At 43.4% G+C, this 22,336-nt stretch overlaps 1 protein-coding gene across 3 annotated transcripts in view; it reads left to right on the forward strand.

Annotated features, from left to right (window-relative positions):
• Positions 1-22,336, forward strand: part of SPECC1 (sperm antigen with calponin homology and coiled-coil domains 1) — a 71,113-nt gene that overhangs the window by 31,047 nt on the left and 17,730 nt on the right. For 2 of the 3 annotated variants that reach the window (XM_054287311.1, XM_054287312.1), the window contains 7 exons: positions 8,547-10,105; positions 11,924-12,131; positions 12,763-12,836; positions 13,181-13,359; positions 20,726-20,871; positions 21,055-21,155; positions 21,937-22,018. In XM_054287311.1, the coding sequence (XP_054143286.1) occupies positions 8,547-10,105; positions 11,924-12,131; positions 12,763-12,836; positions 13,181-13,359; positions 20,726-20,871; positions 21,055-21,155; positions 21,937-22,018 (2,349 nt within the window). Of the gene's footprint in view, positions 1-8,546; positions 10,106-11,923; positions 12,132-12,762; positions 12,837-13,180; positions 13,360-16,797; positions 18,335-20,725; positions 20,872-21,054; positions 21,156-21,936; positions 22,019-22,336 lie in introns of those variants that run through there. The other variant, XM_054287313.1, reaches the window with a different exon arrangement.

The following is a 22,336-nucleotide window of genomic DNA, read 5'->3' on the forward strand; positions in this document are numbered from 1 at the left end:
TGGGGATGATCACAGCAGCACCTCGTGATTCTCTTGGTGCCAGAGCAGTGGAGCCCCTTGGGTGCTCCTTGACTCTTGAGCAGATCAGAAAGAGAAGTTTGTGTTTGTGGCAGCAAAGACTGAGCATGCACAGAGCAGTTCTTGTCCCTCAGCTCATCCAATTCACTTTTCTGATGGATCTTTGGGAGCAAAAGTTGTCCCTTACAGTAGAGCCTGCACTGCTTTTGTACCTCTGTACTTTTGCTCAAAACAGGGATATCCAAGCTAGAGTTTTCATTTTCAGCTTAAAAACTTTCATGAAACTCAAGTAAACAGCATCAGAAATGTCCAGAGGGACTCTTTTGTTGGACACTGGCAAGTCTCTCAGGGTAAAGAGATTTTAACTACTCTTGCAGAGAGGAATTCAGAGAGGAATTGTCCGTGAACAGGCCCATAAAGAGCAGAGAAAGTCAGCTGAAATTCACAATGAGACTTTGTGAACAGGGTTTTGATCAGATCTCCTCTCATTTACCTTCTGAATGCGACCTTGTTTCCACTGTAATAGAATTGAGCTGTGACAAAGTGAAATTGAAATTCAGTTCTTGTGGCTGTGCTGAGCTTGGAACCACCAGATACTGACTAGAGTTGATCTTTTTCTATTTTCATTTTAGCACTTTTCTGGAAGAATTAAATGTGACTTTATCTGCAAGGAGAAAACGACAGAGCTATTGATCAGGTGAATCCAATAAGCTGAAAATAAAATGTGTGTGATCATTCCTTAATTGTGCAGCAGACATTTTTCTCTTTTAAAACCATTATAAAACTTACTGAGACCTTTTCTGGATTCTTAGTACTTGTTTAGATGCTAAAATTTGAACTAAATGGTGATGTTCAACTATAAGGTCATCTCTACTATTGGGTTACATTCCTGCCATGGGAGAGTCTCTGCTGGTGGCCACCCTTGAAAAGAATGTCCTACCAATAGTTGATCTGCAGATTTAAACCACTGGCAAGTAGTTGTGTCATCACTTTGTCTTTAAATTACCAAAAGTGCTTTTTCTTGGGTGCTTTTTGCACTCTAGATCTCTAGACTAGTATTTATAAGTAAAAAAATCAGCCAATCTTTACCAAGTGTTCAGCTCAAAAGTCAGGGTCTCTAGTCTTAAATTAGGAATTACTCAGATCAAGATGCTTGTTGCTGCTCTTTCTTTTTCTTTTCTAGTGTAGTTTTTTCAGTACAGACATCTGTTGTTCCCTAGTACTTTGTAATTTTTATTTCTCTTTGGTCTTACTCTTATCCTCCATCTCAAATATCAGTACCTGAGTTGCTTTCCTACACTCTCCACCATGATTACATAGATCAAAATCTTTGCATTAAGCCTTTTAGCTCTTTCCTGCTGTTGCATATTGTGCCTGTTCCACAGACAATGCAATCAGGGAGGCCAGACAGACCAACAGGCCATTAAATGATTCAGGAAAAAAGCTAATGTTTTAATTACTCCTAGTCTGCATTTGCTAAGTGAGTAAAAGGCCTTATTGGAGCTGAAGCTTCAATATATAATTAGTGCTGGATTATCAAAACCACATTTGTTGTTCTGGGGCCATCTCCTTGTGTTTTTGTAAAGCTAGGTGGAGTACAAGTGAACCTTCCCAAGGAGGTGCTGACCTGTGAAGGTGTTGGCTCTGTGACTAACACTCTGCAAACAGACTGATTAATTTGGAAAAGCCACGACTGGCCAAGCCTTGCTTTGCTTTGTTTGCTGCTGCATAAAGACCAGGTAGCAGACAGCACTGTCTTTCTCTAGGACTACCCTGAAAGAGGTGGAAAATGGTGTGCTCCTCTGAGTTTTTGAGATTTATTCAAAGGAGTATCCAGTGCTGTTGTTATGGAATAATGGAACCCCTTCAAGCTCATTCCCTTTGTGTACCAAGCAGATCAAGCCATGATACTTTGCACAGTACAATAGTGCCATTCTTTATCCTGACTTTTGCCTAAGCTGGTGGTGGAGCAGAAGTTTCAGCCGTTTTGGTCTCAAATATGAAGTTCTAATCAGCTCAAGCAGTTTTGAAAATATCAGTAGGTGCTGGGTGGGTCTCTTGCCACCTGCATCTCTTTGAAAATCTGGCCTTTTGCATCCAGTCTCACTCACATTTCATCTCCCAAGAAGATTCAAATCTTCCTCATGGCTTGATTTACTTGTGTGCATCCCTTCAGTATTTGTTACCAAGCTGTCCTACCATTCCCAGAGGTTCAGGGATAGGGGGATTAAGCAGTGTGGCAGAATGTGCAGGGATTTTGTCTCTGTAGGTGTTGTGTGAAGTAGCCCAGCAGTGCAGGTAAAGGCTGCTGTTCTATCTGCCCTACTTCTCAATGTTTGCTTTTCCTCATGCCACTGTGAAATGTGTCAGTGTGTTTCCTCTTAATTTGGATTTCAGAAGATCTCTGGTCAGCAGGGAACTTGTTTTTTAACTGTTTAATTTGCTTTAAACAAAAGGAGGGGGGGAAAGGCAGGAAAAAATAGGGTGATTCAATGAAACAGATGTGTACTGAAACCTTTTAATGAAAAAGTACTTTAAAGGAGTCAAGTGTACAGCAATCCTTCCTCTGTGCTGTACAGTCTCCATTTCCCCAAGGACATCCCTCGCTGGCTCTTAATCAGTCTCAGTATCAATCTCAGGATCAATGCTGGGACAGGGTGAACGGGATCTGCCAAGTCCCCTGGGCTTTCACTTAAGCTTTGAGGTCTTAGTGGCTTATCTGCTTTTGAAAAATGGATTTTGAGCACCAAGTTAATTAGGTTCTTTAAAACTTTACTCTGAGTTGACAAAAGAAGTCAGAGAACACGTCCAGGCTCCCTGTAACATGTGCTGGTTTATCAGTGAGTCAGCCGAGAGTGTGGTCGGTGACTCCAAGCTAATGCCATCTTTTGTGACTTGGCTGTGACTAAATTCACATTGATGATGTCATGAATCCCATATTAATCCATAGTGTTAAATCATTCATTGTGTAGCTGGAAATTAGCTAAAGGCAGTTACTAGGGTGCTGGAGGAATTCTGAACGTAGCACAAAAAAGCTGCTGTTATCTGCCTTCTAGCATTGTTTGTAAATCTGTGAAGAAAGTCTGACTGTTCAGTTCAATGTGTGGTGGCACTTCAGGTGTCTTCAGACATCCCAGTTGCTCTGTCTGCCTCTGGAGCAAGGGACAAGTCTCCTACAGGTGCTGCCAAATCTTGGAGTGCAGTGAAGGTATTTTAAATATACCTAAAGGTCATCTGAAATGGCACTAGACAGCTGTGTTTTGGTGTCCTAGACCAGGTGTCATAAACCAGGTGAAATTAAGATACTCCTGTGAGCCAGGTTTGTTTTACTGAGAAACTGAAAGTGGTGCCAGGACCTTTCCCGGGCAAGGCTGAGCACAGGGTACCTGCCTGCCTTGCCTGGCTGCTGCTGTGTGTTCCTGGTGCTGCTCTGGATCCTCAGCACATCCTGGCAAAGCCTCAGGAAGGGCTCTCTGAAGTCACAGCCAGAGGATGAGCTGAAAGCCAGAACTGATAAGAAGGACATATTTCAACTAAACCACAAGTGCTAGAGCACAGTGAAATTGTGTGGGGTGGTTTAATAATTCTTTTTATTTGGTGTACAAGCGTGGGCTGTTAATATTCCCTTTACTTAGCCATGGTGCTAAATGCCTCCAGCCCATTTGATTTATACTGACCTTTCCCTCAAGGAACCACTTTTCTATCTGAGGCTCAGGAGTTCTGTTCAGATGGGAAATTTTATTAAAACATCCTGGCATGTGAGAACAGAACTCCAGAATGACAGAACCACCTCTGTCTTCTGCTTCCAGGGAGGCTTTGAGTAGTTAGTCCTTAATTTCTTTTTGTAATCTCTTGTTGCACTGTCATTTCTGAGGAGGATTTAGGGATGACAGACACGGGACAGTGAAATTGCTGATCTGTTGCAAAAGCAGGAGCTGGAATGAGAGAGCTTTACCATCCCTCGTGAGAGGACAAACTTGTCTGCAGGCAACAGTTCGCCTTTCTGAAATGTATGACTGGAACATTGCAGCGTGCTATGAATAGCTTTCTTTTAGTTCTTGTTGGTTATCCTGCCCTTGCAATTCAAATAAGGTATCCATTGTTTCAAAACATCACACCAAAGCTGCATCTGTCTCCATGCTTTAGTCTTACATGATTGAAATGCTTTGTGGGTGATCAGTGCTTAAATTACATCCATGGTGCAGGAGGCTTGGTACCTACTGCAACCATGGAACAGTGAATTACTGACGTGGAATTTTGAATATGTTGAAGGAAACAATGTGTTTTTATTGTTGTTTGCTTAAGAGATGACAGGATTAAAATTGAGGAATAAGGTAGTAAATGGAACATTCCCTGTTAACTCCACTGTGGAACAGCAGAAGGCCGTGGCATTAACCTTTGGGTTATTAATATGTTGATGGAAGGAAGGATTAAGAAAAGGGCAGGTTGTGGGACACAAATGGGACAAAGGCCAGAGGCAAATAATTTTGTATTGACTCCAGTTCTAAAAAATAGATTCAAGGCAGAAATTAGAACATTTTCAAAGGTGTTTAGTAGTCAAATGTTGTCACTTCCCAATTGAGATTATTCCTCTCCTCTGAGACTGGGGAAGCAGGTGTTTGAACTGTTAGTATAATTAAGGGTCAAGTAAAATAAATGTAAATTCAAGGCTAGTGCTTTACTGCAGTGATATGTGTTATCTCAGAGCACATGGAATGTAAAGGCAGATAAATGTATTGAATCTTCATTCCATAATGTCACACGTGTCCCCTGTGACTGGTAAAATGTTTGCTTCTACTTCCCCTTACCCTGCTACCACTGTAATTACATTGGATGTTACTTCTGAGCAACAATCCTGTGTGCTTCACCTTGGAGGATTGGGAAATGTTTTCTTCCATTCCATAGTCCATTTTCTCCTGGTTATGGATGTCCCTATGGAAGCTGCTGAGATCTCAGATCAGAAATGGATCATGATGTGGAAAAAACTGAGGAGTAATCCTGATGCTTCTGTGAGAAACATTGTAGTTGTGTTGAAAATGGGATTAAAAAGCCAAAAGATCATCTCAAGGGTTCAACTTTTATCTCATTAAAGTGATACTTTGGCTTTTGACACCGGTGGGAAGTCAGGGAGTGCTCCCTGGCAGCAAGTGGTGCATGGAAAGCTGCACAGCAGGCTGCAAACCCTGGTCCTGATCCTGATTTAGTGTGATCTTGGGTGAGGTGTCTCATTTCTCTCTGCTTCCCTGTTCTGTAGCTTAAACTTAATTATGTGTTTTAGAGGATTTGAGTTAAATAGCTGGTAATTTTAAAGCACTTGGGGAATTATAAGCTCTGTGTAATTGTTATGGGTTAATGCCTCACGACTGAAAATGGAGAAGTTCTGACTGGGCACCCAGGTGAGGAGCACAGTGTGAGGTGACCTCCCCTGAGATTCTGGGCTGGGTGTTTTTCTCTCCCCTGCTCAAAACCAGCAGCACTGGCCAGGCAGTGAATTTGTGTGTGATTCCAGCCCCTGAAAGCAGCAGCATAAATCAGGGCTGTGTTGGATGCAGCAGTGGGAGGCATGTGTCTGTCTGGAGTGTCCCACAGCCCATCACAGACTGGGGGCCACTCAATCAGGTCACCAGGGGGACTTGCATAGCCCTCAGTGCAGCTCCTGCCTCTGGAGCCTCGGGCTGTGGCTTGGCAGTCATTGGCAACCACTGCTCTGCTCAATTCCAAGGTCATTCACAGGGGGCTTGCCCATAAAATAGACTTTAAAGTGGTGTTTATACTTGATTTGGTGTTTTGTGATCAACATATGCGCTTAGAACTTTTGTTTTGGGGGCTCCTTGTGACTTTTTAGCGTGGTGCCTGTGGGGAGTGGAATGAGGAAAATATGTAAGTCTTTCTATGCTGTGAAAAAACCAAGTTGGTTAATGGTTATGGATGGATAGCAAATGCCTTGTGATTTATGACAGAACAAGTCAGCAGAGCGTGGAGTCTTGCAAAACACAGGAGGCACACTGAGTAAGCTCAAAGCCTGCACAGGTTGGCAAGCTGGTGGAGTACAGATAATCCCAGTTAAATATCATTAATTGTTATCCTCATGTATATGTCTTCCACTGCTCAAGATCGTGTTGCAGTTGTCATCTGGTGGTGATTAGAAACATGCTGGCATCACTACAGGTGCAGCACATCTCCTAGGAAAAGGTGGTTTCCTTAGTGCCAAACAATTTGTACTAATGTGTAATTTCCTCATTATTTATTGCAATGTACAGAATACCACCCACTATTTATGGAATACTGCTTAGTCGTGTACTGACCAGTTGACAGTCATGTTATTGAACCAGTTTGTGCATTAAAAAAGTTTTTCAGAGCACTTGCTTTTGTCATAAAATTTTCTGTGAAAGGTAGAAAACCCTTTCAGGTTGAATAAAAGCCCAGGACACACAGGAGGCTTTAAATCACCCCTTTGGCTCCATTCAAGAACATCTCTGCTCACTTGTAATGTGGATTTTACATCTTAAAACTGTAGTGTAGTTGCAGCTTGTGTGAAAACTGCTTCTGTATACTGGACACTTGTCCTTCTCAATGGTCAGGATGCATTCAAGTGCTTTCCTACCTGGGGTTCACCTGTGCCTCTCTCTAAGCAGGGAGGGGCTGTGCTGAGCTGGGATTTCTCTGCTGGCAGTCACATCACATCATGGTCCTTCCACTTTTCCTCCTGTCCTTCATCTCCTGGTGTTGGCTGCATGGACACCACGAGCTTTGCTCATGTGCTGAGCTCACTCTAAGTAGGTTTTATGGGTGCCAGGTCGTGGTGGTTGGGTTGGGAATGGGATGACCCATGAGCTGGGGCTCTGACAAGGAGAATTCCCAGCTCTGTTTTCCACTGGAGACCCTGGAGCTGTGCTGTCCCCTCCAGCTGTAGGTGACTGGATGAAGCTGTGTGGGCCTGGCTGTCCCTGTATCTCTTCCCAAAAACACTGGAGCCTTTGTGTCTGGCCTCACCGTGCCCCTGCCATGACAGAGGCTCTCTGTGCTCTCCTGCCAGCGCTCTGCCGGCTTCAGGGGGCTTTTCTTCAGCTGCTCTTTGTCTGGGGTGTTTATTGTGCTGCTGCTGCAGAGTGTGTGTGTTTGGGGGGGAGAGGAGGGGCTCCTGTTTGTGTGGGCTTTATAAACCCAGTGCATTCTTCAAAAGAGATGCTGAGCAAACGGGGTGGTGTTAATGTTAACCCTTCCGTGCCCTGCTCTGCTGTGGGAGGGTGATGAGGTTGCAGTATAAGGAAGGGGGTCTGTTCCCCTTTGCTCCTAATGCTCTTTGATTTTCTGTGGATGCTGCACATGTGTGTCGGCAAAGAGCCTCCCAAATGTGGGGAGATGGAATTCATTCTGGGATTTCCCCCCAGAGTCCTTCTGGAAGTTGTTTTTATTGCAAACACTGGCTCTAGCCCTTTCTGTTTGCATAACTTGCTCTTGCATCCTGTTTATGTGGCTACATTGGACCACATCTCCTCATTGTGCCCTATCCCAACACTTCGTGGTCCTGTACTTTAGGGCTTCTCCTTTTGAATAAGGTCCTGAATTTTCAGCAGGATTTTCTTAAGTTCACAGTGTTTTCAGTTATAGTGCCATGTCATACCTGCCCTTTGAACCAGCTTCTTTTCTTTAACCAGCTTGTTACAACTTCCATGGTTCAGATGGCTCTTATTGTTTCCTCAGTGCCTGGGGTCCTGTATTTCAAGAGAGCTTTGAAAGATGAAAATCAGCAACTCATAAACTTCATTTCCCTTGTAGTCACATAATCCTTTGCATTGTTGGTTGGTGGGGAAAAAACCCAACCAACAACTGAACAGAACAGCATCAACTCTAAGCTCCTTTTACTCTTCTTCCATAAGAGGATGGGAATTTAGAACATGGAAAATCTGTCATCCATCTCTGCAAGAAGCTGCAGCCACACAATTGTCTTAGTGTTGGAAGTGCCAGAAGAGTTTTATATTTCACTGAATCTGTGCTCAGCATAAGTGTTTCAGTTCTTTTTTTGTGATGATCTGCTTAAATAGAGTATAATGCAAATAGTTTTATGTGTGATAAAAATACATTTGTATCTTTTCTTAAGTTACTGAACATTTCCTCAGAAATGATTAGGATTAGATCCAGCATTTTACATTAAGATTAGATGCAGCATTTACACTGTTTTACAGTAGTGTGAAGAACTTTTACTTTCAAATAATTAATATCCTTATATCTTTACATCAATACAATTAATAGGGGGTTGTGGCTCACATATTGCAACATTTACATATTATATTACCACACTGGGGAAAAGTTTACCAGGCTGTGTTCCTTTGCAGGGGATGGGAAAGGAAGAAATGCAGAATAATACAAGCCTTTGAAACATGAATCCACACAGTCAGTCATGACTAAACCTATTCAAACACTCAGGTGTTTTTTTCCCAGGGCTGCTCTAGATTCCAGCATTGTTGTTGAGAAACTTGTTCTCTTTATGCACTAACTCAAATTTGCTCCATCCCTCGTTCCTCAAGGAGCGGTTTCGGCTGCGAAGCGCACGGGGATCCCGGCGCCCCGGGAATTGTCCTCGTCCGTGTCCAGGGAGAGAGCTGTGCTGCGTGCTCAGGCCAACCCCAGGAAAACACAGCCCAGCCCCACCTCTTCTGCTGCACCAACTCCGACCAAACACGTGCGCCCCACCAGCAAGTCCAAGCAAGAGAATGAAGCTGGTGACAAGGCTGTTCTGGAATCTCAGGTTAAAGAGCTCCTGGCAGAAGCAAAGACGAAAGATTCGGAAATTACCAAACTTCGTTGTGAGTTGAAGAAATGCAAAGAGAAAGGGTCACTCAACGCTGAAGGAATGGGGGCTTCCAACCAAAATTTAGAAACAGTATCACCTGTTGACATAGATCCATTAATAAGAACCCTTCAGGAGAAAAACAGGACTTTCCAAAAAGAGCTTGCTAGCCTGGGCGAAGAAAACCGTGCTTTGAAAGAGAAATTGCTTTACCTGGAGAACTCCCCTCTCTCAGACACAACCACAAGCAGTGGAGGCGACAGCAGCCTCCCAACCCCAACCACCCAAGAGTCGAGTTTTGGAAGCCCATCCAAGAGTGTGTCCAGGGGTGAGGCAGAGGAGCACAGGCAGCACCTGAACGGGGCTGCCCTGCGCAATTCCGGCTCCTCCAGCAGCGATGTCACCAAGGCCTCCCTGTCCCCTGATGCATCTGACTTTGAGCACATTGCAGATGTGCCTTCCAGGCCAGCATCTGCCAGCAGCAACCACTTCAAAGGCTCCAAGTGCTCCACTGCAGGAAGTTCTCCAAACAATATTAGCGACCTCTCTGTGGCATCTCTTACGGAGAGAATACAAAAGATGGAGGAGAATCACCACAGCACAGCAGAAGAGCTGCAGGCCACTTTGCAGGAGCTGTCTGATCAGCAGCAAATGGTGCAGGAGCTGACCACAGAAAATGAGAAGCTGGTGGAAGAGAAAGCTCTCCTGGAGACCTCCTTCCGTCAGCACAGAGACAGAGCTGAGCAGCTGAGCCAGGAAAATGAGAAGCTCATGACTCTCCTCCAAGAGCGATCCAAGAATGAAGCTCAAGAGGAGAAGGTCCTTGAACTGGAACAGAAATGTGCAGAAGTTCTTGAAAAAGCACAATTTGAAAGGGAGAAATTGCTCAACATTCAGCAACAGTTAACCAGCAGCCTGAGAAGCTTAGAAAGGGAGCATCAGGATGCCCAGCAGGTGATAAAAAGCCTGAGAGAAGAAAATGAGAAGCTGCTTAAACTTCTAGAAGTGGAACAGCAGAGCAACAGCGCAGTGACAAAAAGTCTGGAGGACTGCAAAATTGCCTTGGAAGGTCTGAAAATTGAGAATGGCTCTCTCAAAATTCAGCTGGAGAATGAGAAACAAAAGGCTGCAGAAATCAACGTGATGGGCTGCACCTCTGACAACTCTGAGGTGCAGGAGATGCTCAAAGTAGCCCATGCAGAAAAGGCCCAGTTAGAAGCCTCTTGCACTGAGCTGAAACAAGAGCTGCTGAAGGCAAACAGTGAACTGAAGCACATTCAGGGGCTGCTGTCTAAGGTAAAACAATAACAGCTCTAAAATACAGTGGTTGTTTCTGTCCTTTCACAAATAGGTTGGTCTTTACATTCTTATTTAGCCACTGATTTTAAGTGTCCAGGATTTAAATTGTATGATTAGCTCTTAGTAGAAGCTGGGATTATATGACACTGTCTCAGTTTCTGCTGCTATACCCATATTTTCTCAGAAATAACTATTGGCATATCTGTATTTATAAATTGATAACTATTTTGTCCTAATACCTTGTATAGAATTTACTCTTTCAGCAAATAGAATTGTGCCTGTCAGAATTGGAGCAAAGAGCAGATCAATAAAAAAGCACTTTGATATGGTGTGAACAAATAGTGGAAATCACTTGCTAATCAGATGAAGAGAAGGGCATAAATAGTTAGCTGTGAATATTAAATTCTGCATAATGAATGACAATTAATTAACAGTGAAGTATAGGTGTCATTGGTCATGAGAACACAAGGACATGAATTAATGCTCAGGGAAGCTGATAGGGGCAGCAACAAGGCACAGCACAGTCAAGCTCCAGATGAGATAATTTTCATAAAACAAATATTTTTACCAAAAAAAAAAGAGAAATGCTCTGTTTTGAGATAGGTAAAGTAACATAAAAAATATTTTTAGAGCAATTTACCTCATTAGTGAGTTCACAGCTTTGCTCCAAACAAGGTTAAGCAAGTTAGTGTCCCTGTGTTCTGTGTGATCCTGGCTGCTCAGAGGAGCTGCAGTGTGAGCCATCATTCAGCAAGTGTTAATAAAGCACAAGCAGTGATTGTGTCCCTGTGCTGCAGGAGGAGTGAAAGTGTGCAGCCTTTCCTGTATGGGGAAGGGAGCATGAGGAGAATGATAAAATTGGCTGCAGAGGAAGAGAGCATTGCCAAAAAGCACCTCCATGGTTTGAGTGATTTAGAAAATCCAGATGTCCTTTCAGCTAAAGTAGGTGACCACAGCAAATGGAGTTAGTAGAGGAAGCTTTCCTCCACTTTTCCCAAGTGCTTTCTGGAGCTGCAGGTCATGAGGAATAAATGAAAAACTGCTGAGTGCTCAGACTCTGTACCAAACTTTTTATTGCTTGGTTTGGAAACCACAGATTTCCCTCTTTTTACTCTTCCCTTCCCTCGAATTAAGCTGTTTTGAATCACTGGCTATTTGTGACACCCAAGCAAGACCACAGGCTTCTGTAAGGCTGCCCTGCAGTGGGGCTGTGCCAGTGGTGCTCACTGAATTGGCAGCCTGCACCTTTTCCATAACTTGTTCCCAGTCAGAGAGCTCCCCCCAAACCTGGAAGCATTGATCAGTGGGCTGAGCCAGCAAACTGAAGTGCAGCAGATTCCCCCTTCAGTATTTCCAGATGTCCCATATTCAGAAATTCACTTATCTGCAGTAGCTGACTCTGCTGTGTGTGTTTTCACAGCCCATTGAAAATGCACATGGTAAAAGCAGCAAATTGTTAATGTGGATGAACTGATCATCAGCCTGGCCATAAGGCAGTGATATCACTTTCATAATGTTCTACAGAAATAGAAGTGGAGATTTCTGGGAATATAATTCCTTTCCCTTCATTAACTGCAGAGATTGGTTTGGAATTGTGGTCATCATATAGAAAATGTCATTTCCTTTGCAGCATCTTGTGTTGTCTTTATTGCCAGGAAAGAAAACTGACATTCATCTCTCATCTCTGCTTCCTGAGACTTTCATTTTCATTGAAAACTGGGTATATACAATATTTAAATCCACAAGTGAAGTCTCTAATGAGTGAGATCCCCTAAGAAATAAGGACAAACTTGCAGCTTTTTTCTTCCCTCCCAGGCTGAGAATGAGTATGGTCAGCTGAAGGAGGTGTGTGACCGACAGGCTGAGCAACTGAGCAGAACCAGCCAGAAGCTGCAGGAGAAGACATCAGAGAATGAAGCAGATATCAAAAACCTGAAGGAGACCATTTTTGAGTTGGAAGACCAGGTGGAACAGCATCGTGCTATAAAACTGCACAATAACCAGCTCATCAGTGACCTGGAAAGTAGGTGGAGTTGGAAAAAAGGATTGAAGTGAGCTTATGTGGGGGGCTCAGTTAGGGCTGCAACAGGGAGGAGGAGATCTGATCTTTGCAAATATTCCAGTTTTGGATATTCCCTTCTATTCATGCATAAAAGTACTATTTTAACAGAGAGTGCTGTAGATGGGACATTAGAGACAGTCTCCAAGCCTAATTCTTCAGTGAAGGAAGTATTACCCATTCCAGAATTGGAATTTCTGGATTTCTATTAAAGAGTTTTTAGGGCAGAGCACTGGGAAGAGCAGTGAAGTCGAGGTTGCTGAGGATGAGGAGCTGCCACCTGGTGGAAGCAGTGGCTGTTCCTCACATCAGTGATCCCTCGGGATCTGTGTGCTGAGCAAGTGAATCCACGTGGGATTGTTTAAATTTCAGTCTGGTTTAATACCTGAAAATAATGACATATTTTAGAGATATTTGAGTACCAGATCTACTGTTGGTTCCATTCCTGATCATTGGCAGTGCCTTAATTCAGTTTAGTCTATTTTAGTGGCATTACCAGAAGCAAAATCAAATCAGCTGCTCTGCCCTCCCATTCTCACTTTCACTGTTGCCCTTATGTGTTTAATGAACTTTTCACATTTTTTATCATTCCTAGGTAAAGCAATGAAGCTGGAAGAACAAAAACAAGATACAGAGAGGCAGCTGAAAGCTCTCACTAAGCAGATGAAGGTAAGGTTTAAGCTCCAAGACAAAGCTAAGCTGAGCTTTTCTTGCAATACTGGCACTGTATTTTCTTAGAACAAGAGCAGAAATTCTTTCTGCACCCTTTAAGTTTTCATTCTCTTCACTGTGGACTTCCAGGCAATATTGGAGTGGAAAGATTAGCACGAGTTTCTTTGGCAATAATTTTAGTAGCATAAAGAGGCAAGTGTTCAGTTTGACCCAGCACCACCTTAAAACTGGGGAGAAAATCCTGGTTGCTTGTGATTACTGCAATAGAGATCAATAACTCAGTGCTCAGCTTGAGTGGGTGCATTTTCACAGCAGTTTGGGGTTCTCTTTGCTCTTGGCAGGAGGACACAGAGGAGTGGAGGCGTTTCCAGGCTGACCTGCAGACTGCAGTGGTTGTGGCCAATGACATTAAGTGTGAAGCTCAGCAGGAGCTCCGTGTGGTGAAGAGGAAGCTGCAGGAGGAGGAGGAGAAGAGCGCCAGACTGCAGAAGGAGCTGGATGAAGTGAAGGGCAGCAACAGGTTGGTTGTTTTCCATTTCCCAAGGCCAGGACTTGCTCCGTGTGCCTGCTAACACGCATGCAAACAGTGCTTTGTCAGTAACTATCTGCAGGCTTGGATGTGCATCTCGTCTGTTTGTAACTCTTCTGGCAGATTTTGTTGTCTCTTATTCTAAGATGTTTCTGTTCTTTTTCTTTTTGGCAGTCCTGTCAACTAAGCCATGGAGGTTTTAATAAGCAAATATTAAGTAATAACAATTGCCAATATCTTCTGATAGCTTTGCTCTCAATATGGTCATGCCTTTATAACTCTGTGCAGCTGTATTAAACCATCTGTGGAAGGATTGGCTGGGTACAGATATTCCAGAAGACAACTTCTTAACCTGAGGGAAGTGAATGAAGGAAGACAAAGTAACACAAGCAGTCATCTGTTTATCAGAAATATGTGTAAATTAATTTTACTCCTCTAGATTTTGCCTTTTAATCTCTCTCCTGGCAAATTCATGGCCATTGGCAGAATGGCCACAAGAACAGGGTGAATCCTGTCATTTCTTTCAGGTGAAGTAACAGTCCAGCTCTACATTGCACTTATTGCTCACTGTTTTCCATTCAAGATTTTCCACAGCAGCTGTACAGTTGATGGGACTAAAAACATGGGAGAGCTTTTTTGTGGAGGTGTAGGATCAGAATGCCTGGATTGAACAAACAGAAAAACTTCTTTTCAGAAAATAAAGGAATGTTTTTAGGCTCCAGTTTCATTAGCAGAGTCCCAAGTGAATGCAAAGAAAAGCTGTTACAGACCATGTACTCAGACAAAATGATTACCAGACAGTAAGGTTCTGGGCTCTGTTTCCATTTCTAATTTGTTCTTAATGAAATTTCTCTTGTTGAAAGCAGAGTTCCTATATGAGGGTGGGGAATCATATTCTCATAGTTTCCCCTCTGTATTATTTTGGCTTTTATGATATATTTGATAGTACTTCACATGAGTAGAAGATGACCTGCTAATTTGCAAACTGCAATATTTTTCTTCCATCTACAAGGAACATGATCAGCTCTTTGGTATAAGAAGCCTGAGCTACAAATGCTCCTTTTAAATTGGAACTCCAGAATCCATACAACTGTAGTTCCAGGAGGAATTGTTCAGACATGTATTTAATGAAGTCAGTTTTGGCTTTTGTGTCTCCCTCTGTGTCACACACACATGGATGTGTCTGTCTCTGTGTCATGTTCACTCTGTGTAGCTTGCTTTGAGTATTGCCTTGGTCATGGAGCCAGATGTGCTGTCTGCAGTGGGCAATATTGATTCTCTTTCAAAGACAGGTAACAAAACCAAATTTTGCATCTGTCAGGATAATTAATTTGACTCTCAGAGTGTGAAAGATGTCTGTACTGAGTGGTATGGGGAACATAATGAAGCCTGTGGAAATCCCTTTCTAAACAAACCAGTGATCAGCATCTAAACACTGCAACTTTAAAGCTCTACTGACCTATGAAACAAATTCCTGAAGCTGCCAAAGCTCCTGCTGAGAGCCAGTTCTACACTTCCAGATATTTTTCCATTCCTGAGGTCTCTGTCTCCCCCAGCACCTTGGCTTCTTTCACCCAGGAAGTTCTGGGGGTATTCTCATCATCACTTTGTCAGCTTTCACAATGCCACTGCTCAGAATCAGCAGTGGATTCTGGTGCCTGTGGAGATTTTGGTGTGTGCTCAGCACTGGTGGAAGCAGTTTGTAGCATGATACTTTAACAGAGCCTATAAAGTATTCCTCATGTTTGCTAATGCTGAGCAGCTGCATGCTCAGCTGAATGTCTGACAGTCCCTAGTGAAAGTTTCTTGTCTGATTTTTAAGCTCTTATTGGAAAATGTACCTTCCAAAGAGCTTGCTACTCAAAGGTTTTTGGCAAAATCTCAGCCATCTCTTGAGGGTCATTAGACTCCACCTCATAAATTCATCTTGAAGCCAATTTATCTCCTACGACATCCTGCCATTTTAATGTTTGCCTGTGGCTGCCTGAGTTCCTGCCTCCAAGTTTGATTTCGCCGTTACGTTCTTCTAATCAGACAAAAAGTCATTTTTGGTTTAGGAACAGCCCAAGAACTTGCAGAAAAAATCCTGATGAGGTCATCAGAGTTCAACTGAATGAAGGTAAGAGCCTCCCAAGGGCATCTTTAACACAGATTAAATGTCTAATTCTATGACTGAGAATGTTGGGGGGGGAGGTTGGACAAGCATCAACCAAATGGAATAAGGGAAAAAGGAGTTAACATGTCCCAAGTTAGTACTGGTGAACCTACAAATTGATTAACCCATGCTTCAGGCATTCTTCTATGATATTTTACATCCTAATTAATGCTATTTCTCTGCAGTAAAATGCAGAAGCTTACAATCCATTGTTGTGGAGCTGTCTCCTCACAGGTAGTGGAAATGGAAGTTAAATATTCTCCATCCTTGGATGTTTTCAAGACCAGGCAGGATAAGATACTGAGAAAAACTTTCGAGGTTTTGCTTTGACTCTTTGGCTTCAAATTGTAAAAATTATTTTGGCACTAAAGCATTTTATGCCTTGATATAAGAACATGGAGGGAGGACAGTTGGGCCAGGAGTAGTACTTAGAGAAATTAAATCTGTAATTAAATGAGCGACTTTATAGAGTAATAAAAAAATTAACCAGATCTTCAAATGGAAGCCTAAACTGAAGATTGTGATGCATCCCACTAATTTGCTTCTGGTTTTCCTCCTAAAATCTCCAATGCCACAGCATGGCAGTGTCACATGCTTTTCTCCTGGAAATGAGCTTGTAGTGTGTGTATTAAACCCTGCTGTCAGTCTGTATGTGCTGATGTGCTGCTCATTTGTGCCTGTGTCTGCAGCTGTTCTGTCTCAGAGCTTTGAGAGTTCACTCTGCTCTCACAGCAAGCAAAGGAGGATGGCAGAGCAGTGCTCTCAAAGCAGTGTTTGTGTGCTCCTCAGAGTAGTTTGGGGTGGGGGTTTGGGTTTGTTAAGGAGTTCCTGGTGGGTTTTTTTTACATTGGATGAGGTTATTCCATCCCCTTTAGTGCAAGAACTCTGAAATTCTGGCTGAGGTAGAGCAGCTCAGCTGCCTGGCTGGGTCCCTGTACCCCTTTTGAATAAATATTCTGAAATGAGCAGAGGAGAGGAAGGCCAGGAACCATCCCTGTCCTACACTGATTACCTGGCTGAAAATAACTAATTTCCTCCTATCTGAGCAACACAGATTTATTCTGTGTTTTGTACTGTTGTTGTTCATCATGTCTCAAAGCCAAATTAGTGGAGTGTTAAGGTGCTCCTTTACCTGTCCCAGCCACCCCACCAGTGTTTCCCTGGCTCCCCCTAATTTAGAAATGATGGGATGATGTAAAATAGAGAGCTGTACCTCAGGGTGGGCTTGGTGTGGCTTTCCATAACCTCCCCAACTGCTGTGTGTCTCTCCACAGGTGCCTGATCTCTGCCAGCTAACACAGCCCTGAAAGGAGGCACAGCCAGGCCTGTGAGACACTGCAGGACTTGCCTTCAACTCCCAGCTGGAAAAGGGAAGTTTCAATACAAGAAGGCACCTCTGGTTTTTTAATTACCCTGCAAAATTCAAGTGTATTGCAAAGTGTGAATGCTCAGGTCCACCTCTTCCCCATGGGCAAGAGCCTCTCTCTTTGTTTCAGAAGGCTTCTCTCTTCAGAAGACACCAGGAGGCAGAAGAAGTTCTGAATTACTCTAAAGCCAGCTAAGCCATAAGAAGTAATCACAGAGATCTGGGGATCTGAAATAACTGAGAGCTTTTTTTGGAGGGATGGGGCTATTTTCCTCAAAACAGGCATTCAAACATAGCATTTTAACCTTAAGCAAAAATTACACTGAGTGTGTATGTCTGATTTGTAAAATTTAATGGCATATACACAAATTCTCCATGTAATATTCTATTCTATGATTTATCTCTGTGTGTCTAAATACATGTAAGAGAACAGATGGTTTATACAGACACACAGACGTGGGGATAGGTCACTGAAATCCAGCAGCAAACACGGATTTAGTCATTCTCAGATGTTCTGCTGGTTTGATTTCCACCCCTGCGTTCACAAGGCACTCGCCACTGGGTGGCACGGCCGACCCGGTGCTGCTGGGAAGGGACAACCACGAGCGTGTCCTGCTGTGACCTTCCCGGGGACAGTTCCCTGTGAGCTTTGTCCTCCTGCAAGAACTGCAGATGGAGAGAGCAGAAGGAAAAGAAACGAACATATCAAGCCCCTTGTAAACACCCTCCCAGAAAGGAGTTGTTCTCATGCCTTTAACTCAGGTGAAGTATTTGATGATCAGGGAGAACTTGAAGTTCAGCTCTGCAGCTGGAGACACCTGGAGAGAGCCTTCCATGGATGCTGAGGAAAAACTCAGAGATCACCACCTCTACCAGGAGATTCTCACTCTTTGTTCCAGGACTGGAATTCTGTGTTTTGGCTGTGGGATTTCTGTCCTTTTCTTCTAGATGTGAAGACCTAGCAAGGGCCTGGTGTGGGAGCAGGCTGAGCTAGTGGAGAATTCCACAGGATGTCCTGGCTTTGGCATGGCCCCACCTTTGTGCCGTGCTACTGGAGTGTTTGCCTATATCAACACTTGTGTTGCCTTTCTCTGCTGTGCTGGCAGCTGTTGAATGTTGGTTTTTACGTTTAAGAAATATACATTGAAGTGCCAAATAAATGTTTAAGTGTTTGGAATTGTCTGCTGCCTGCCTTTGGCCTCTCTTCTATTCTGTGCAGCAGTAGCTCTGTGTCTCTTTTTGGTGTGCATTGGAGTTCAGGATGAGTCACAATGACAGGAACTGTGTCAAAGATGAGGTTGGGGAGTCATCATTTCTGAAAATATGGTCCTGTGGTCTTAGGCCTCCTGTAAGAGTCATCAGAGCAGATTAGAAATTTTATTACCGTGAGAAGGCTGAGTTTGCCAAAAATCTGAAAGATTTGCACCTTGTTACCAGTCAGTTATCCACCTCACTCTTGCTGTTAGAGAAAAGCTCTCTGCATCTATTTCTCTCACCAGTGAATGAATGAAACTCAGCAGTGGTTTTGTGAAAGGGACTGCACGTTTTAATTCCTTTGTGGCTCCAGTGCTCTGCTTCCTCCTGGAGCTGCTCCACTTCAGCCAGCTGCACGTGCAGCATTTATCTGTGTGAGCCATTCATTCATTCCTGTTTCCAGGAAAGCATACTGCACTTGGTGACATTTTGTTCAGATCCCTCATTTTTGTAGCAGAACTTGTGTAGTCTCTTGGATGGCCTAGGATGTGCTAAGCTGAAGAAATTCTGTGCATGAGGAGGAGTCATTTTGGGTTTGAAGTTGTGGCTGATCATTAATCTTTCTAGTTTGTGCTCTCTGCTGTCCTCCTGAATTAGCTACTGCAAGTTAAGCTCTTGTTGTTCTGCTTCTCTCTTAAGAAGCCCATCTCTGTACACACATGTGCATCCCCCTATCATACCGATTTTTCTTTTTAAGGTTAAGTGCTCACCAGTTTCATCTCTCCATTGCTTGTTGGCTGGCATGTGTTGTTTTAATTGAAGCAAGTGGCTCTCAGGACTGTTGTTCTTTTATGCCAAGGTTTGCAGCAAGGGAGGCCTAGGTTTTCTCTTGTGATTGTGTTTAATCAAGGAGGTTGTTTCAGTCTGCCTATTACAAATATACAGATGGAAGATTACAGGAAACATCCTAAAAAAAAAAAAGGAAACTGGTTGTAACTGCAGCACTTGAATCCTAATGACAGAATAATGGCTCCTAAATTCTCAATTGTCTCTTCTGTGGCACAGGGGCTGGTCTAGTTTGCATCCTTCTGCAGTCAAAGGCCAGACTGAAAGTGAAATAGATTGCACTGGGTGGTTTGGGGTCTTGAGGCAGAAATTTGTCCTTCCTCCACACTTTGCAGGGCTCTTTTAGCTTTTGTGGTTTGTGTAGCTCAGGTGCAGATGCTGTCACGTGCTGATTTGTTGTTCATCCTTTATGAACCACAGAACAAGAAGTCAAGGCTGGATCTTAAGGCTAGCAAAACACTGGCTCCCTCAGAGCTCTGTGAATCTCATCCAATCTGCCTTTCCTCCTTATTGGATTAAAGGAGAATGGAACTGAAATGGCTTTTTCTCCAGCCATCTGCCTCTGCAGGCTCCCCTGGCACACAAGGAGCTTCAATGAATTAAAGAAATAGCAAAGTCTGCTTAAAGACAGCACCTCCTTAAGCCCTGCCAGAAATAGAAACTTGAGTCACTCTTATTCTCTTATTCACTGACACCCTTTAGCCTTTTTCATTTTCTGATGGCTAAAGGGAAAGGCTCTGACTTCTATTTTTGGCTCACAGAAGTTGTTCAGCCCCACAGGCACTTTCTGGATGGAGTCCTCCAGGAACCTTATGAAATAATTTCTGGTTTTGTGTTCATGGAGCTCTTGGTGTGTATCAAACACTGTAAATACAGGGAGGAGTGGTGACAGCTCAGGACCTGCTGCTCAGCAGCTGATGTGCAGGTTCTGAGCAGGTAGGAGAGGGACAAATAATCTCTTTTCACATTGCTAGACTTTATTTGCTTGCAGCTTTCCTAAACTAAAACTAGATAATTGCACTCCAAGTCTACCTGAGAAATACAGGTAAGTCACTGAGCAATATCATGTAAAATACTTGACTGGAAGCAGCTTTCACTGTGGGATTATATTTGATGTTTAACACAGCTCTGGGCCTTCCTGTATGAACTCCTGTAAGTCCAGCCCCTGATCTTGACTTCAGAATTTCTTTTCAAAGGAATAACTTCTTTATCCTTCCTGTTAAAATATGAAACATTTTCTATTTGCTTTGTCTGTCTTCATTCTAGCCATTGGATTTTGGCCTTCCTGTGTCTGCTAGGATGAAGCATTTAAGAGTTTATTCCCTGTATAAGTGCTTATGAATTGTGATTGAGGGTTCTCTGTTGATAAGTTTTAAGTGTTGAGTTTTTACTCTGAAGTGTATTTGCCTTTTGGTTATTTCCTCACTATAAACTGAGAGCCACAGCAGCCCCTTGGCACCTGTGCTCTATTGAAAGCCCATCTTCAGGCAATTATTGGTAATTATTAGAAGTCTCATCAAACTGCCTTTTTTTTTCTTATGAAAATCCTCCTTCCTGTGTGAGGCTTGGGAATGGGGATGAAATGGTTAACAATGCAGAAAAGTTTGTTAGACTCAGTGATTTAGTGTTTCCCAGGCGCTGCAAAAAAAGTACCTGAATATTCTAAGAGAGGTCCATGTTCTGGGCAATGCAATAAAACCTGCTCATTGTTGGATTTACCTCCCTATCAATGAAGAACTTTAATCTGTGCTTGCACTTTCTGCTGGCCCTGACTTTGCCTGGTTTGTGCCTTGCAGGCTGGCAGCTGAAGAGGTGGATTCTGTGGAGTCAGACACAGCCAGCCGCTGGCAGGGGGTCTGCCTCAGCAGAGCATCTCCCACGCCTCCGGAGTCTGCAGCCACTGTGAAGTCACTGATAAAGTCCTTTGACTTGGGATGCTCAGGTATTTGGACATTGAGTAAAAAAAAATTCTAGCAGTGTGCAGGATCTGCTTCTTGCTTCTGGATGGGTGTTTTCTGTCAGTGGTGCATAAATAGAGAATGTCACTACACAGTGGTTCCCTGATCTGACAAGAGACTGATAGTTGGGTTTGAAATCCAGATGTTTCTATGGTTTTTCCTTGCAGGTAGCAGTGGACAAAATATCCCAGTTCACAAGGTGCCCAGGAGCCCTCTCAGTGGAATTCCAGTGAGGACAGCCCCAGCAGCTGCTGTTTCCCCAATGCAGGTACAAGGAGCTCTTCTGTCCTTGGAGATTGAAAAGAGGTGGACACAGTGCTGGCTCCAGCATCTGCTGACAGGGGAAGGGGAAACTCATCTGTTTGTTTGCTGTGGGACATCAAATGCTGTGGTCCTAACAAAAAGGATCAAAGTGAGTTTGTCTGGACTTGAGCTTAGAGGTCTTGGTGGACGGATGTGAACTCTGGAAGTTCTGAGCTTTTATCACCATGGACCAGAAAAGAGGTTTCAGTTATTGGGAGTGAGATAGAAGAAACATCACACTGAACTAGGGAGCTGGCACATGAGCTGGGACACAAGGGATTGAAGTTTCCAAGATGTGTGCTCCCAGTTATCCAGTGAGGTCTGGGAATTTGTATTAATGCCTGATGATGGTGAGGTGTTCCTTGAAAACTGCTGCTGGGGCTGCAGAGACAGGAATCCTCCTGACATATGACTCAGAGTGTTGAGAGCTGAATCAGGCTGAGAACAGACATCCTTACTTTTGGTTTGTGACTCTAAATTGTGTTTGGCAAGAGAAAAATCATACAAATAGAAGTGTGAAGTAGTTCAGGAGCCAATGTATTACCAGATAAAGTATTGTCGCTTTGTCCTTCTATTTTTCACAGTTACTCACCCAAATCTAGGTGCAGCTGATACTGCTGAAAGGTTTCTGTATCCTTCTACATGCTTTGTGCTCTTAAAATAGCAGAAACAACTTCTTTTTGCTCACCTATGTAAGCATGATGGCCAATACTTCTTCGGTTACCTTTTGCACCTTTGTTTGACAGAGACATTCTGTGTACAACAATGCCAAGCCAGCCAGCAAGGGCATTGCCAGACATGCAGACCTGTCAGACCTCCCTCTGGCAGGTAAGTTGTGATCAATGCACAGACACTGCCTCTTTCTGTTAACTAAACTTGTTATTAACTGTTGGCCTCAGCCTGAGCCATTTTTCCTCTTCTTACATGGTCAAAGGAAACCTGGAAAGTGCCTCCAATATCTTTGTTTTACAGAGTTTATTAATTTTGTTGTGCTTCTATTCCCATCTTGATCATAACTAAAAAATAGCTGATTTATTGTGGTTTGCCAACACAAACTCCCCTTCTTTGTTCTGAAGGATCCATGGCACCTCTCTAATCCACACTGTGGAACTGGAGAGGGCTGGATTTTGTTCAACATGTATGTCT

Source organism: Melozone crissalis, unplaced genomic scaffold (assembly GCF_028551555.1).
Source record: "Melozone crissalis strain CALT ecotype California unplaced genomic scaffold, PUWL_Pcris_2 ptg000057l_1, whole genome shotgun sequence".
NCBI classification, from domain to species: domain Eukaryota; kingdom Metazoa; phylum Chordata; class Aves; order Passeriformes; family Passerellidae; genus Melozone; species Melozone crissalis.